The 15,942-nt window shown below is 39.0% G+C and overlaps 2 protein-coding genes across 6 annotated transcripts in view; one reads left to right on the top strand and one right to left on the bottom strand.

The window, feature by feature from the left end:
* The window catches only part of anks1ab (ankyrin repeat and sterile alpha motif domain containing 1Ab), a 136,033-nt gene extending 135,698 nt beyond the window's left edge, over window positions 1-335 (bottom strand). For all 5 annotated transcript variants that reach the window (XM_061937594.1, XM_061937575.1, XM_061937585.1 and 2 more), the window contains exon 1: window positions 112-335. In XM_061937594.1, coding sequence (XP_061793578.1) covers window positions 112-318 — 207 coding nt within the window. In that variant the 5' untranslated portion in view covers window positions 319-335. The remainder of the gene's footprint in view (window positions 1-111) is intronic.
* Window positions 1-15,942, top strand: part of spdef (SAM pointed domain containing ets transcription factor) — a 165,686-nt gene that overhangs the window by 28,548 nt on the left and 121,196 nt on the right. The gene's annotated exons all lie outside the window — the stretch shown is intronic.

Raw genomic sequence — 15,942 nt, 5'->3', positions numbered from 1 at the left:
AAAAATAGTAGTAATTTAAAAAAAAAAAAAGTTTTTTCGGCTCCACACTGCCCCCAGTGGTGGAACTGCCGTTCCCATGACAACGACCCCCCCCCCCCCCTGGTGGATTACCTCATCCCATTCCGAGGCGAAGGACGGCATCCTGTTGGACTTGCGCTTGGACTCGGACCCGCTCCGACTTGGCCGGCCTCCGTCGTCCTCCCCGCTCTGCGGCGCCAACAAGTCCGAGTCGGACTTAGACAGACTCCGGGTCAGCCTCAGGTCCGCGGGTGTGGCCCTGACCGGGCCCTCGGTCTGGTCCGGTGTGCACAGTGCCATCTTCCAAAGTCCGAGTCCTGTACCGCCAAGTGCTGCGGTTCAGAGAGGAAGGGATTGTGGGAGTCGCTAAGGTCCACCCACTTCCTGCCCCCCTCCCCCCCACACTGACAAACATTTCCACTCTCCTATTGTCCTGACAACACCCGAGTCCTAAATCCTGTCACCTCCTTCTAGTCTTTGCCGACTCTGTCCAGGAATCCCAGAGGTCTGACTCGCCCTGACAGCCGGGTCACCGTGTCACCCGTCCACGTCTCCGAGACGCTGGGAAAGGAGGTCACACTCCAGTCCCAAGTCCCAAGTCCTCGCCTCAGGACTAATCCTGATGATGCTTTATAGGCCAATAGCAAGGCTAGCATTAGCATTCTAACAGCCAGAATATGTGTCAAGTACCAATTTATATGATTCAAATTGTACTTATTCAATATTTATTTATTTTATTTTTTCTAAGGGTCAAAAAGTCTGGATTTGTTTGTACAAAAATCTGGATTTTTTTTCTAAGTGTCAAAAAGTCAGGATTTTTTTGTATAAAAGTCAGGATCTTTTCTAAGAGTCAAAAAGTCGGTATTTTTTCTAAGTGTCAAAAAGTCTGGATTTTTCTAAGTGTCAAAAAGTCAGGATTTTTTTGGTATAAAAGTCGGGATTTTTTCAAAGTGTCAAAAAGTCAGGATTTTTTTGTATAAAAGTCGGGATCTTTTCTAAGAGTCAAAAAGTCGGTATTTTTTATAAGTGTCAAAAAGTCAGGATTGTATTGTATAAAAGTCGGGATTTTAAGTGTCAAAATGTCGGGGGGGGGGGTTTATAAGTGTCAAAAAATCTGGATTTTTTCTAAGTGTCAAAAAATCTGGATTTTTTCTAAGTTTCAAAAAGTCTGGATTTTTTCTAAGTGTCAAAAAGTCTGGAATTTTTGTAAGTGTCAAAAAGTCTGGATATTTTTTTAAGTGTCAAAAAGTCGGTATTTTTTTCTAAGTGTCAAAAAGTCGGTATTTGTTGTAAGTGTCAAAAGTTCGGGATTTTTTTGTACAAAAATAGGGAATTTTTTTTGTAAGTGTCAAAAAGTCAGGATTTTTTCCAAGTGTCAAAAAGTCAGGATTTTTTCCAAGTGTCAAAAAGTCAGGATTTTTTCTAAATGTCAAAAAGTCAGGATTTTTTTGTATAAAAGTCGGGATCTTTTCTAAGTGTTAAAAAATCGGGATTTTTTTTCTAAGTGTCAAAAAGTCTGGATTTTTTTCTAAGTGTCAAAAAGTCTGGATTTTTGTCTAAGTGTCAAAAAGTCTGGATTTTTTTGTATAAATGTCGGGATCTTTTCTAAGTGTCAAAAAATCAGGATTTTTTTGTATAAAAGTCGGGATCTTTTCTAAGTGTCAAAAATCTGGATTTTTTTCTAAGTGTTAAAAAGTCAGGATTTTTTTGTATAAAAGTCGAGATCTTTTCTAAGAGTCAAAAAGTCGGAATTTTTTCTAAGTGTCAAAAAGTCTGGATTTTTCTAAGTGTCAAAAAGTCTGGATTTTTCTAAGTGTCACAAAGTCTGGATTTTTTTGTATAAAAGTCAGGATTTTTTCAAAGTGTCAAATTGTCGGGATTTTTTTCTAAGTGTCAAAAAATCGGGATTTTTTTAAGTGTCAGAAAATTGGGATTTTTTCTAAGTGTCAAAAAGTCTGGATTTTTTTCTAAGTGTCAAAAAGTTAGAATTTTTTGCAAGTGTCAAAAAGTCAGGATTTTTTTGTAAGTGTCAAAAAGTCAAGATTTTTTTATAAATGTCAAAAAGTCTGGATTTTTTTGTATAAAAGTCGGGATCTTTTCTAAGGGTCAAAAAATCGGGATTCTTTTCCAAGTGTCAAAAAGTCAGGATTTTTTTGTTTAAAAGGTGTCAAAAAATCGGGATTTTTTTAAGTGTCAAAAAATTGGGATTTTTTGTAAGTGTCAAAATGTCTGGATTTTTTTGTACAAAAATAGGGGATTTTTTTTTTTAAGTGTCAAAAAGTCTGGATTTTTTTCTAAGTGTCAAAAAGTCAGAATTTTTTGCAAGTGTCAAAAAGTCAGGATTTTTTTCGTAAGTGTCAAAAAGTCAGGATTTTTTATAAATGTCAAAAAGTCTGGATTTTTTTGTATAAAAGTCGGGATCTTTTCTAAGTGTCAAAATATCGGGATTTTTTTCTGAGTCTCAAAAAGTCAGGATTTCTTTCTAAGTGTCAAAAAGTCAGAATTTTTTTCCAAGTGTCAAAAAGTCTGAGTTTTTTTGCATAAAAGTCGGGATCTTTTCTAAGGGTCAAAAAATCGGGATTCTTTTCTAAGTGTCAAAAAGTCGGGATTTTTTTGTATAAAAGTCGGGATCTTTTCTAAGTGTCAAAAAATCGGGATTTTTTTCTAAGCTTCAAAAAGTCAGGATTTTTTTGTATAAAAGTCGGGATTTTTTTTAAGTGTCAAAATGTCGGGATTTTTTTCCAAGTGTCAAAAAATCGGGATTTTTTTCTAAGTGTCAAAAAGTAAGGATTTTTTTGTATAAATGTCGGGATCTTTTCTAAGTGTCAAAAAGTCTGAATTTTTTCTAAGTGTCAAAAAGTCTGGATTTTTCTAAGTGTCAAAAAGTCAGGATTTTTTGTATAAAAGTCGGGATTTTTTCTAAGTGTCAAAATGTTGGGATTTTTTTCCAAGTGTCAAAAAATCTGGATTTTTTTCTAAGTGTCAAAATGTCGGGATTTTTTTGTACAAAAATGGGGGATTTTTTTTTGTAAGTGTCAAAAAGTCTAGATTTTTTATAAATGTCAAAAAGTCTGGATTTTTTTGTATAAAAGTCGGGATCTTTTCTAAGTGTCAAAAAATCGGGATTTTTTCTGTGTCAAAAAGTCAGGATTTTTTTTCTAAGTGTCAAAAAGTCAGGATTTTTTTCTTAGTGTCAAAAAGTCGGAATTTTTTTGTATAAAAGTCTGGATCTTTTCTAAGTGTCAAAAAATCTGGATTTTTTTCTAAGGGTTAAAAAAAATCTGTATTTTTTTCTAAGTTTCAAAAAGTCTGGATTTTTTCTAAGGGTCAAAAAGTTAGGATTTTTTTAAGTGTCAAAAAGTCAGGATTTTTTATATAAAAGTCGGGATTTTTTTGTAAGTGTCAAAATGTCGAGATTTTTTTTAAGTGTCAAAAAATCCGGATTTTTTTAAGTGTCAAAATCTGGATTTTTTTTAAGTGTCAAAATCTGGATTTTTTTCTAAGTGTCAAAAAGTCAGGATTTTTTCCAAGTGTCAAAAAGTCTGGATTTTTTTGTATAAAAGTCAGGATCTTTTCTAAGTGTCAAAAAATCTGGATTTTTTTCTACGTGTCAAAACGTCAGGATTTATTTCTAAGTGTCAAAAAGTCTGGATTTTTTCTAAGTGTCAAAAAGTTAAGATTTTTCTAAGTGTCAAAAAATCAGGATTTTTTGTATAAAAGTCGGGATTTTTTCTAAGTGTCAAAATATCGGGATTTTTTTCTAAGTGTCAAAAAATCGGGATTTTTTTTAAGTGTCCAAAAATTGGGATTTTTTTTTAAGTGTCAAAAAATCTGGAATTTTTTATAAGTGTCAAAATGTCAGGATTTTTTTGTACAAAAATAGGAGATTTTTTTTGTAAGTGTCAAAAAGTCTGGATTTTTTTCTAAGTGTCAAAAAGTCAGGATTTTTTCCAAGTGTCAAAAAGTCTCGATTTTTTTGTACAAAAGTAGGGATCTTTTCTAAGTGTCAAAACGTCAGGATTTATTTCTAAGTGTCAAAAAGTCGGATTTTTTTTGTATAAAAGTCGGGATCTTTTCTAAGTGTCAAAAAATCAGGATTTTTTTCTAAGTGTCAAAAAGTCGAGATTTTTTTGTATAAAAGTCGGGATCTTTTCTAAGTGTCAAAAAATCGGGATTTTTTTCTAAGTGTCAAAAAGTCAGGATTTTTTTTGTATAAAAGTCGGGATCTTTTCTAAGTGTCAAAAAATCGGGATTTTTTTCTAAGCTTCAAAAAGTCGGGATTTTTTTCTAAGGGTCAAAAAGTCGAGATTTTTTGTACAAAAATGGGGATTTGTTTTTAAGTGTCAAAAAGTCTGGATTTTTTCTAAGTGTCAAAAAGGCACTAGGCCACCTACTCAGTGGCCTAGTGGTTAGAGTGTCCGCCCTGAGATCGGTAGGTTGTGAGTTCAAACCCCGGCCGAGTCATACCAAAGACTATAAAAATGGGAGCCTTGGCACTCAGCATTAAGGGTTGGAATTGGGGGTTAAATCACCAAAAATGATTCCCGGGCGTGGCACCGCTGCTGCCCACTGCATCCCAGGGGGTGATCAAGGGTGATGGGTCAAATGCAGAGAATAATTTCGCCACACCTAGTGTGTGTGTGACAATCATTGGTACTTTAACTTTAAAGTCTGGATTTTTTTGGTTAAAAAGTTGTGATTTTTTTCTAAGTGTCAAAAAGTCTGGATTTTTTTGGGTCACAAAGTTGTGATTTTTTTCTGTGTATATATATATATATATATATATATATATATATATATATATATATATTCATATAAATAAAATTATGTAGTGTTTCATCATGTTTTAGAGCATGGGTGTCAAACTCTGGCCCGTGTAATTTAATTTGGCCCTTGAGGCAATATCAAATGAACATTAGAGCTGGCCCGCCGGTATTACACCGCATTCACCGCTAATACTCATACTTGACAACCCTCCCGATTTATCCGGGAGACTCCCGAATTTCAGTGCCCCTCCCAAAAATCTCCCGAGGCAACCATTCTCCTGATTTCCACCCGGACAACATTATTGGGGGCGTGTCTTCAAGGCACTGCCTTCAACGTCCTCTACAACCTGTCGTCACGTCCGCTTTTCCTCCATACAATCCGCGTGCCGGCCCAGTCACTTACTATAAGCGGCTTTTACATATACACAAGTGAATGCCTTGCATACTTGGTCAACAGCCATACAGGTCACACTGAGGGTGGCGGTATAAACAATTTTAACACTGTTACAAATATGCGCCACACTGTGAAACCCACACCAAACAAGAATGACAAACACATTTCGGGAGAACATCCGCACCGTAACACAACATAAACACAACAGAACAAATACCCAGAACCCCTTGCAGCACTAACTCTTCCGGGATGCTACAATATACACCCCCCGCTACCACCAAACCCCGCCCCCGCCCACCAAGTTAATGTTGATATTTACCTCAGAAGGCTGCAAATAGAAAAGAGGCATTCAATTTTTGTTAAAATTTGATTTGATATGCCATTGATATTTTTGAATTATTATTATTATTATTTGAAACTGGATTTTGCATGTCACTATAAAATTATATAAGCCTTGCTTGTTCAATATTCAATGCAAAACTTGTTGGGGTCCCTATTAAAAGTTTAATTTGTTCAACCTTGGTCCGCGGCTTTGTTCACTTTTACATTTTGGCCCACTCTGTATTTGAGTTTGACACCCCTGCTTTAGAGTGTAGGACAATATCTACTAGCATGTCAATCTTGGACGTTGTCGCCATGACGACCTCCTCCTTTTGTGTCATGGCGGTCCTTCACGTCCATGCACAGCACGCCTGGACGCCCTCAGTCCTCCTCACTGCTCACCTCCTTCCTCTGCTGGCCGTGACAAGGAGATGACCTCCTTCCCAGAGTGCTGAGGCGGCACAAAACAAGCAAACGCCACGTCTGATGAGGCGTGTTGTGAAGTCTGATGGTGACCGTGACGAGGACGAGCGTGTTACGCTCCTGCTTCCTCCTTGGGACCAGCTCGGCTCAGCGGGAAGGTCTTGGCGGCACGCCTCAGCGTCCTGGGGCCAGAGACAGCCCTGACTCATGTGCACGCCACACAGGAAGTGGAACAAACAATGCGTGCGTCTCCAGGATTCCTGCGTGTGTTGATGTTTGATGTTCTGGCCGCCTGCTGCGTGTGCGTGACATGGACCTCATGCAGTCCTTGCCTGAGCAGCCACCACACCCAACCCTTTCACACGCTAGTTTTGTTGCTGCTTCACTTCTTTTTACACTTGCAACAGGCCAGAATGCAGACGGAAGGATGACACTTGGTTCTGTCCCACTGCAAGTGAACACAGCACAACCACCTGTTAACATGAAGAGCAATGGCAGATCAATGTAGCCCGATCAGAATCAGAGCGTACCTGCAGCTCCTCCTATTCTCTCTCCATCTACTTCCTGTTCTCTCTCCATCTACTTCCTGTTCTCCATCTACTTCCTGTACTCCATCTACTTCCTGTTCTCCATCTACTTCCTGTACTCCATCTACTTCCTGTTCTCCATCTACTTCCTGTACTCCATCTACTTGCTGTACTTCTTGTACTCCATGTACTTCCTGTATGCCATCTACTTCCTGTACTCCATGTACTTCCTGTACTTTCTGTTCTCCATCTACTTCCTGTACTTCTTGTACTCTATGTACTTCCTGTACGCCATCTACTTCCTGTACTTCTTGTACTCTATGTACTTCCTGTACGCCGTCTACTTCCTGTACTACATGTACTTCCTGTTCTCCATCTACTTCCTGTACTCCATCTACTTCCTGTACTTCTTGTACTCTATGTACTTTCTGTACGCCATCTACTTTCTGTTGTCCATCTACTTCCTGTTGTCCATCTACTTCCTGTACTTCATTTACTTCATGTTCTCCATGTACTTCTTGTTCTCCATCTACTTCCTGTTGTCATCTACTTCCTGTTCTACATCTACTTCTTGTAGTCTATGTACTTCCTGTTCTCATCTACTTCCTATACTCTATCTACTTCCTGTTCTTAATGCACTTCCTTTACTCCATATATTTCCTGATCTCCATCTACTTCCTGTTGTCCATCTACTTCCTATTTTCCATTTACTTCCTGTTCTCCATCTACTTCCCGTTCTCAATGTACTTCCTGTACTCCATCTACTTCATGTTGTCCATCTACTTCCTGTACTCCATCTGCTTCCTGTTGTCCATCTACTTCCTGTCCTTCTTGTACTGTATGTACTTGGTGTACGCCATCTACTTCCTGTACTCCATCTACTTCCTGTTCCCATTTACTTCTTGTTCTAAATCTACTTCCTGTACTCTATTTACTTCCTGTTCTCCATGTACTTCCTGTCCTGCGTCTACTTCCTGTTCTCTTTCTACTTCCTGTACTTCTTGTACTCCATCTACTTCCTGTCATCCATCTACTTTCTGTTGTCCATCTACTTCCTGTTCTCCATCTTCTTCCTGTGCTCCACCTACTTCCTGTTGTCCATCTATTTCGTGTACTCCCATCTACTTCCTGTGCTCCACCTACTCCATGTACTTTGTGTACGACATCTGCTTCCTGTTGTCCATCTATTTTGTGTACTCCATCTACTTCCTGTACTTCTTCGACTCCATGTACTTTGTGTACGAGATCTGCTTCCTGTTGTCCATGTATTTCCTGTACTCCATCTACTTCCTGTACTCCATCTACATTCTGTTGTCCATCTACTTCCTATACTTCTTGTTCTCCATGTACTTTGTGTACACCATCTACTTCCTGTACTCCATCTACTTCCTGTTCCCCATGTACTTCCTGTACTCCATCTACTTCCTGTTCCCATTTACTTCCTGCTGTCCATCTACTTCCTGTACTCCATCTACTTCCTGTTGTCCATCTACTTCTTGTACTCCATCTACTTCCTGTTCTTTATGTACTTCCTGTACTCCATCTACTTCCTGTCCTCCATCTGCTTGCTGTTGTGCATCTACTTCCTGTACGTAACAGTAGCATGCGTGTGTTTTCTCAGTGTCAGTGAAGGCAGCAGGCAGGGTTCCATGTGTGTGTGTTTTCCCAGTGTCAGTGAAGGCAGCAGGCAGGGGTCCATGTGTTTTCCCAGTGTCAGTGAAGGCAGCAGGCAGGGTTCCATGTGTGTGTGTTTTCCCAGTGTCAGTGAAGGCAGCAGGCAGGGGTCCATGTGTGTGTGTTTTCCCAGTGTCAGTGAAGGCAGCAGGCAGGGGTCCATGTGTTGTCCCAGTGTCAGTGAAGGCAGCAGGCAGGGTTCCATGTGTTTTCCCAGTGTCAGTGAAGGCAGCAGGCAGGGGTCCATGTGTGTGTGTTGTCCCAGTGTCAGTAAAGGCAGCAGGCAGGGTTCCATGTGTGTGTGTTTTCCCAGTGTCAGTGAAGGCAGCAGGCAGGTTTCCATGTGTGTGTGTGTGTGTGTGTGTGCCAGGAGCAGAGCATGCTGACAACAACACCCTCTGACACATTCCTGTGCCCCCAGCCCGGAATTGAACCAACACGCAGGGTTTGGTGACAGTGAGGAGCACAGTGGTTACATCATCCATAAAGTCATGGATTACAAGAAGCAATTAATTAACTCTTTCATACAGTAGGTTGCATTTGATTATATATATTTAATTGTATATTTCTACTTGAAGGGCAACACTACAGGAAGTCAACTTTAGTGAAGGAATGTCCAAATGTTTTGTCTCAAAGGGACAACATGTGCCAATGATCCACGGGCCAAACAGCACCAGCAGTGAGGAATATAAATATATATATATATATATATATATATATATATATATATATATATATATATATATATGTGTGTAGATATACACTGACTACTCAAAAGCAGTGAAGATGTCACGTTGTGTAAATGGTAAATGAAAAGAGAATACAACAAATCCTTTTCAACTTAAATTCAATTGAATAGAATGCAAAGACAAGATATTTCATGTTCACACTGAGGAATGCTCATCAAAGACTTATTTGGAACATCCCACAGGTGAACAGGCTAATTGGGAACAGGTGTGTGCCATGATTGGGTATAAAAGCAGCTTCCATGAAATGCTCAGTCATTCACAAACAAGGACGGGGCGAGGGTCACCACTTTGTCAACAAATGCCTGAGCAAATTGTTTAAGAACAACATTTCTCAACAAGGAATTTAGGGATTTCACCATCTACGCTCCGTAATATCATCAAAAGGTTCAGAGAATCTGGAGAAATCGCTGCACATAAGCCATGATAATACGCACCTTGGAGCCCTCAGGCGGTACTGCATCAAAAAGCGACATCAGTGTGTAAAGGATATCACCGCATGGGCTCAGGAACACTTCAGAAACCCACTGTCAGTAACTACAGTTGGTCGCTACATCTCTAAGTGCAAGTTAAAGTTAAAGTTTCTCAGTGTGAACATGAAATATCTTGTCTTTGCAGTCTATTCAATTGAATATAAGTTGAAAAGGATTTGTTGTATTCTCTTTTTATTTACCATTTACACAACGTGACAACTTCACTGCTTTTGGCTTTCGTACATCCAAGTTTCCCAGGGACTTAATAGCAGAACATGTTTCTCTTGAGTCTCCCATCAGACTCTCAGAGGAGCTCTGCAGACTTTGTAGCCTTTCTAACTTTAACCATCACCTTTTTCAAAATAAAAGCTTTTACACGCCGACATTCTCGCCAGCGTGTCCTCTTTCCCCTCAACTTTGTGCACTTCAAACATGGCCAATCATGAGCCGGGATAAAAAAAAAGCCGCCGCAGTCTTTCAGCACGCTGCCGAACAAAAGGCGACTTTGAGCAAGGCAGGCAGATTGTCACAGCAGAAGACGCCTTCTGTGCTTCCATTAAAAGGAGCAAATGAGTTTTCCACTTCCACCTTGGCCGCCTGTTGACTGACAGCGGGGGGGAGCGTGTACGCGGCAGATAAGCAAACAGGCAGAGAGAAGAATGGTTGAGGCCTTTGAGGTTGGAGGGAGAAAGATTCCTCCTCCTAGGGATGGAAATCTGCTGTGCTCAGCAGAAATAACAACGCTAATTGGGCACCTTGGTTTAGCTTCCACACCTTATTCTTCATATTTCATTGTCTTCCTCTTTGGGACACAATTAAATGTCATAAATAAGATTTTTTGTATAACTCATGAGATTAATCACAAACATTTATTGCATTAAATGCAGATTGACATTATGACGATGGTTTTATTTTGAAGTGAATTTAAATTATGCACACAAGTATTTTACTGGGATTAATGGTGTTGAGTTTAGTAGAAACCCTCGGGTCATGACACCTATAACCACCTTTGCACGGCACAACCCAAGGGCCCAGATGTATAATCAGTTATGTATTCCAGAGTGTAATCAATGATTGTAATCACAACATAGTTCATCGTATATGTTAATCATATTAATCAAGTGGGGAATATGTGTTTTATCCTAGTACAAACCCCGTTTCCATATGAGTTGGGAAATTGTGTTAGATGTAAATATAAACAGAATACAATGATTTGAAAATCATTTTCAACCCATATTCAGTTGAATATGCTACAAAGACAACATATTTGATGTTCAAACTCATACACTTTTTTTTTTTTTTTGCAAATAATAATTAACTTTGAATTTCATGGCTGCAACACGTGCCAAAGTAGTTGGGAAAGGGCATGTTCACCACTGTGTTACATGACCTTTCCTTTTAACAACACTCAGTAAAGGTTTGGGAACTGAGGAGACACATTTTTGAAGCTTCTCAGGTGGAATTCTTTCCCATTCTTGCTTGATGTACAGCTTAAGTTGTTCAACAGTCCGGGGGTCTCCGTTGTGCTATTTTAGGCTTCAAAATGCACCACACATTTTCAATGGGAGACAGGTCTGGACTACAGGCAGGCCCGTCTAGTACCCGCACTCTTTTACTATGAAACACGTGGCTTGGCATTGTCTTGCTGAAATAAGCAGGGGCGTCCATGGTAACGTTGCTTGGATGGCAACATATGTTGCTCCAAAACCTGTATGTACCTTTCAGCATTAATGGTGCCTTCACAGATGTGTAAGTTACCCATGTCTTGGGCACTAATACACCCCCATACTATTACAGATGCTATAACAATACGAATGGTTCTTTTCCTCTTTGGTCCGGAGGACACGACGTCCACAGTTTCCAAAAACAATTTGAAATGTGGACTCGTCAGACCACAGAACACTTTTCCACTTTGTATCAGTCCATCTTAGATGAGCTCAGGCCCAGCGAAGCCGACGGCGTTTCTGGGTGTTGTTGATAAACGGTTTTCGCCTTGCATAGGAGAGTTTTAACTTGCACTTACAGATGTAGCGACCAACTGTAGTTACTGACAGTGGGTTTCTGAAGTGTTCCTGAGCCCATGTGGTGATATCCTTTACACACTGATGTCGCTTGTTGATGCCGTACAGCCTGAGGGATCGAAGGTCACGGGCTTAGCTGCTTACGTGCAGTGATTTCTCCAGATTCTCTGAACCCTTTGATGATATTACGGAGCGTAGATGGTGAAATCCCTAAATTCTTTGCAATAGCTGGTTGAGAAAGGTTTTTCTTAAACTGTTCAACAATTTGCTCACGCATTTGTTGACAAAGGGGTGACCCTCGCCCCATCCTTGTTTGTGAATGACTGAGCATTTCATGGAATCTACTTTTATACCCAATCATGGCACCCACCTGTTCCCAATTAGCCTGCACACCTGTGGGATGTTCCAAATAAGTGTTTGATGAGCATTCCTCAACTTTATCAGTATTTATTGCCACCTTTCCCAACTTCTTTGTCACGTGTTGCTGGCATCAAATTCTAAAGTCTTTGTAGCATATTCCACTGAATATGGCTTGAAAAGGATTTGCAAATCATTGTATTCTGTTTATATTTACATCTAACACAATTTCCAGCACCCCCCGCGACCCCAAAGGGAATAAGCGGTAGAAAATGGATGGATATATATATATATATATATATATATATATATATATATATATATACATATTAGAGATGCGCGGATAGGCAATTATTTCATCCGCAACCGCATCAGAAAGTCGTCAACCATCCGCCATCCACCCGACCTAACATTTAATCAGAACCGCATCCGCCCGCACCCGCCCGTTGTTATATATCTAATATAGACGATGCAAGGCATTAGTGAGGTTATAAAGCTTTTGCCTGTTAAAGAAAGGAGACTGATCCAATGCAGCACAGACATTCGCGTGCCACGCTGTCACGGCCCAGACGCACACCAGCGCAATCATATGGGAGCCGCGCTGAGCGCACCTCCAAGCGCGTCTCGCTGCCGGCGACGGCCGGGTATGGTCCCGACGCTCCAGCGTCATCCATTTTCAGGGCTAGTTGATTCGGCAGGTGGGTTGTTACACACTCCTTAGCGGGTTCCGACTTCCATGGCCACCGCTGTCTATATCAACCAGGGTGAGCCCCACCCCTTTCGTGAGCGCACTGCGCGCGGAGTGACCCCTGTTACGCGCCCCCGGCAACGGGGGTGGCGGGCAGGTAAGCTGCGCGGGCGGAGCGCGCGGAGTGACCCCTGTTACGAGCCCCCGGCCACGGGGGTGGCGGGCAGGTAAGCTGCTTACCTGCTGCGCGTGACGCCGGCCGCGGCGAAGGCGGACGAGGCGGGGTGTCGGTGCGGTGGGCGCGGTGGTGACCCTGGACGTGCGTCGGGCCCTTCTCGCGGATCGCCTCAGCTACGGCTCCCGGTGGGGCCCTCTCGGGGAAGGGGCCTCGGTCCCGCGGACCCCGGCGAGGCGTCCCTTCTCCGCTCGTAAAAGTGTCCATCTCTTCTTTTTTTTTTCTTCTGTTGTGGCATATGCTGCAGGTGCCTGCTCGTTTTTCGTATGTGGGTAACAACATTTAACTATGTATATATATTTCCGAATTGATTTAACTGCCACCCGCCTGAATCTATTTAAAATCTTTTTTTTTTTTTTCAACCGCCCGACCCGACCCGCGGATAAAATCTAATTTTTTTAAATTTCATCCGCCCGATCCGCGGATAATCCGCGGACTCCGCGGTTGTGCCCGCAAACCGCGCATCTCTAATACATATACATATATATATATATATATACACAAACATACGTATATATACTGTAAATATAAATAAAAAATGTATAATTGTCAGCACATCACACTTTTGATATTTGTCCAAAAAAATAAAAGTACAGAACATTGTTTTTGATCAATACATTTTTAATAAATGTTCAGCTTTACAACTTAATTATGTGACATTTACTCATTAGTCCAGATAAGTGTCATTTAGTATTTGGAACATATGAATGAAAAAGTCAAGTGCCTACTTGTAGCCACAGCGCCCCCTCTTGGGTGGAATGTGAATGATGTTATGTAACAGCTTTCATAGTGAGGAAAAGACCAACATCTGCATGTATATTTATATACAAGTACTTTTATTGATATATAATGTGTAACATGTGCATGTATATTTATATACAAGTACTTTTATTTATATATAATGTGTAACATGTGCATGTATAGTTATATACAAGTACTTTTATTTATATATAATGTGTGACATGTGCATGTATATTTATATACAAGTACTTTTATTTATATATAATGTGTGACATGTGCATGTATATTTATATACAAGTATTTTTATTTATATATAATGTGTGACATGTGCATGTATATTTATATACAAGTATTTTTATTTATATATAATGTGTGACATGTGCATGTATATTTATATACAAGTATTTTTATTTATATATAATGTGTGACATGTGCATGCATATATATATATACAAGTATTTTTACAGTATGTATAATGTGTGACATGTGCCACAAATTGGTGAGTACTCTCACATGCAAGCTGCCAGAGATGAGGCAGATGTCTGAGGTGATGATAAAACATTCACGCTTAAATAATTGATTCACCTATTTATAGACTGTAGATTTTAAGAAGTGACAGGTTTTTGGTTTTTTTTCTCGACTTTTTTTTATTTTTACATGTGTTAAAAACCCCTGTTGGACTTGTTTGTAGTATGATTTGAATAAAATTGCATGTTTTATTTAATCATTTAGGTCATTTAATTAATTTAGTTGCATTTTATTATTTTATACACCACACAATAATAATAATGAATATTTGTAACGCACTTTACATTTGTTAAAATCTCAAAGTGCTACAAAGTATTGAAAAAAATAAAAATAGAAAGTTAGAATATATAATAGAACATTTAAATAGAAATAAAAACTTGAAAAACACTAGATAAAACATAGAAACATAGATAAATATAGAAATAAAAACATGAAAGCACTGGATTAAAAAAAATAAAAAAAGGTAAAAAATCAAAATAGAAAGTTAGAATATATCATAGAAAATTCAAATAGAAATAAAAACTTGAAAAACACTAGATAAAACATAGAAACATAGATAAAAATAGAAATAAAAACATGAAAGCAGTGGATGAAAAAAACTACGTAAAAAAATAAAAAGAAAGTTAGAATATATCATAGAAAATTTAAATAGAAATCCATCCATCCATCCATTTTCTACCGCTTATTCCCTTGCAAACTTGAAAAACACTAGATCAGGGGTGCTCATTACGTCGATCGCGAGCTACCGGTCAATCTCGGAGGGTGTGTCAGTCGATCACCAGCCAGGCATTAAAAAAATACCGGTGTCCTAAAAATGAGCGATCATAAATCTTCACTATGACATCACTTTCGTCACTTGATTGACATTCACGGCACCCGAGGGTCTTCTGAGATGACGCTGGCTGCTGCCAGCTCATTAAAATGACAGACTGGAAGGCGAGAAACACTTTATTTCAACAGACTCTGGCACCGTACCTGTCGTCAAAACTCCAAAGACCGACTGCACAGTTGCACAGTTGCGCTAACAAAACAAGAGTCTCAGAAAGCCGGCGTGCACAAGCTAGCAAGCTACGGAGTTTGCCGACAATGTATTTCCTGTAAAGTGTATACAAAGGAGTACGGAAGCTGGACAAATAAGATGCCAAAAACCAACCACTTTCATGTGGTATTGGACAGAAAGGAGGACTTTTTTTCCTCCTCCATTCGAAAATGCGGACGTTTTAGCACCACTGTCTGATTCCAATCAATGCAAGTCATCAGAATCAGGTAATACACCAACTTATATTCTTGTCTTCGTGAAAGAAAGGAATCTATATGTGTTAAACATGCCTGTATTATCTTTAAACACCTTAACTTGTTAACAATATTAACTATATGTGTTAAACATGCTTGCATTATCTTTAAACACCTTTAACTTATTAACAATATTAACTATATGTGTTAAACATGCTTGTATTATCATTAAACACCTTTAACTTGTTAACAATATTAACTATATGTGTTAAACATGCTTGTATTATCATTAAACACCTTTAACTTGTTAACAATATTAACTATATGTATTAAACATGCTTGCATTATCTTTAAACACCTTTAACTTGTTAACAATATTAACTATATGTATTAAACATACTTGTATTATCATTAAACACCTTTAATTTATTAACAATATTAACTATATGTATTAAACATTCTTGTATGATCATTAAACACCTTTAATTTATTAACAATATTAACTATGTGTTAAACATGATTGCATTATCATTAAACACCTTTAATTTATTAACAATATTAACTATATGTGTTAAACATGCTTGCATTATCATTAAACACCTTTAACTTATTAACAAAAACATATATTTCATAAATAAGTAAATATAAATTATATATATGAATGAGGTAGATCCCCACGACTTGATCAATTGAAAAGTAGCTCGCCTGCAGAAAAAGTGTGAGCACCCCTGCACTAGATAAAACATAGAAACATAGATAAAAATAGAAATAAAAACATGAAAGCAGTGGATGAAAAA

Source organism: Nerophis lumbriciformis, linkage group LG03, assembly GCF_033978685.3.
Source record: "Nerophis lumbriciformis linkage group LG03, RoL_Nlum_v2.1, whole genome shotgun sequence".
In the NCBI taxonomy this organism is placed as follows: domain Eukaryota; kingdom Metazoa; phylum Chordata; class Actinopteri; order Syngnathiformes; family Syngnathidae; genus Nerophis; species Nerophis lumbriciformis.
The sequence above is the reverse complement of the archived record's forward strand: the minus strand, read 5'-3'. Positions and strand labels throughout refer to the sequence as shown.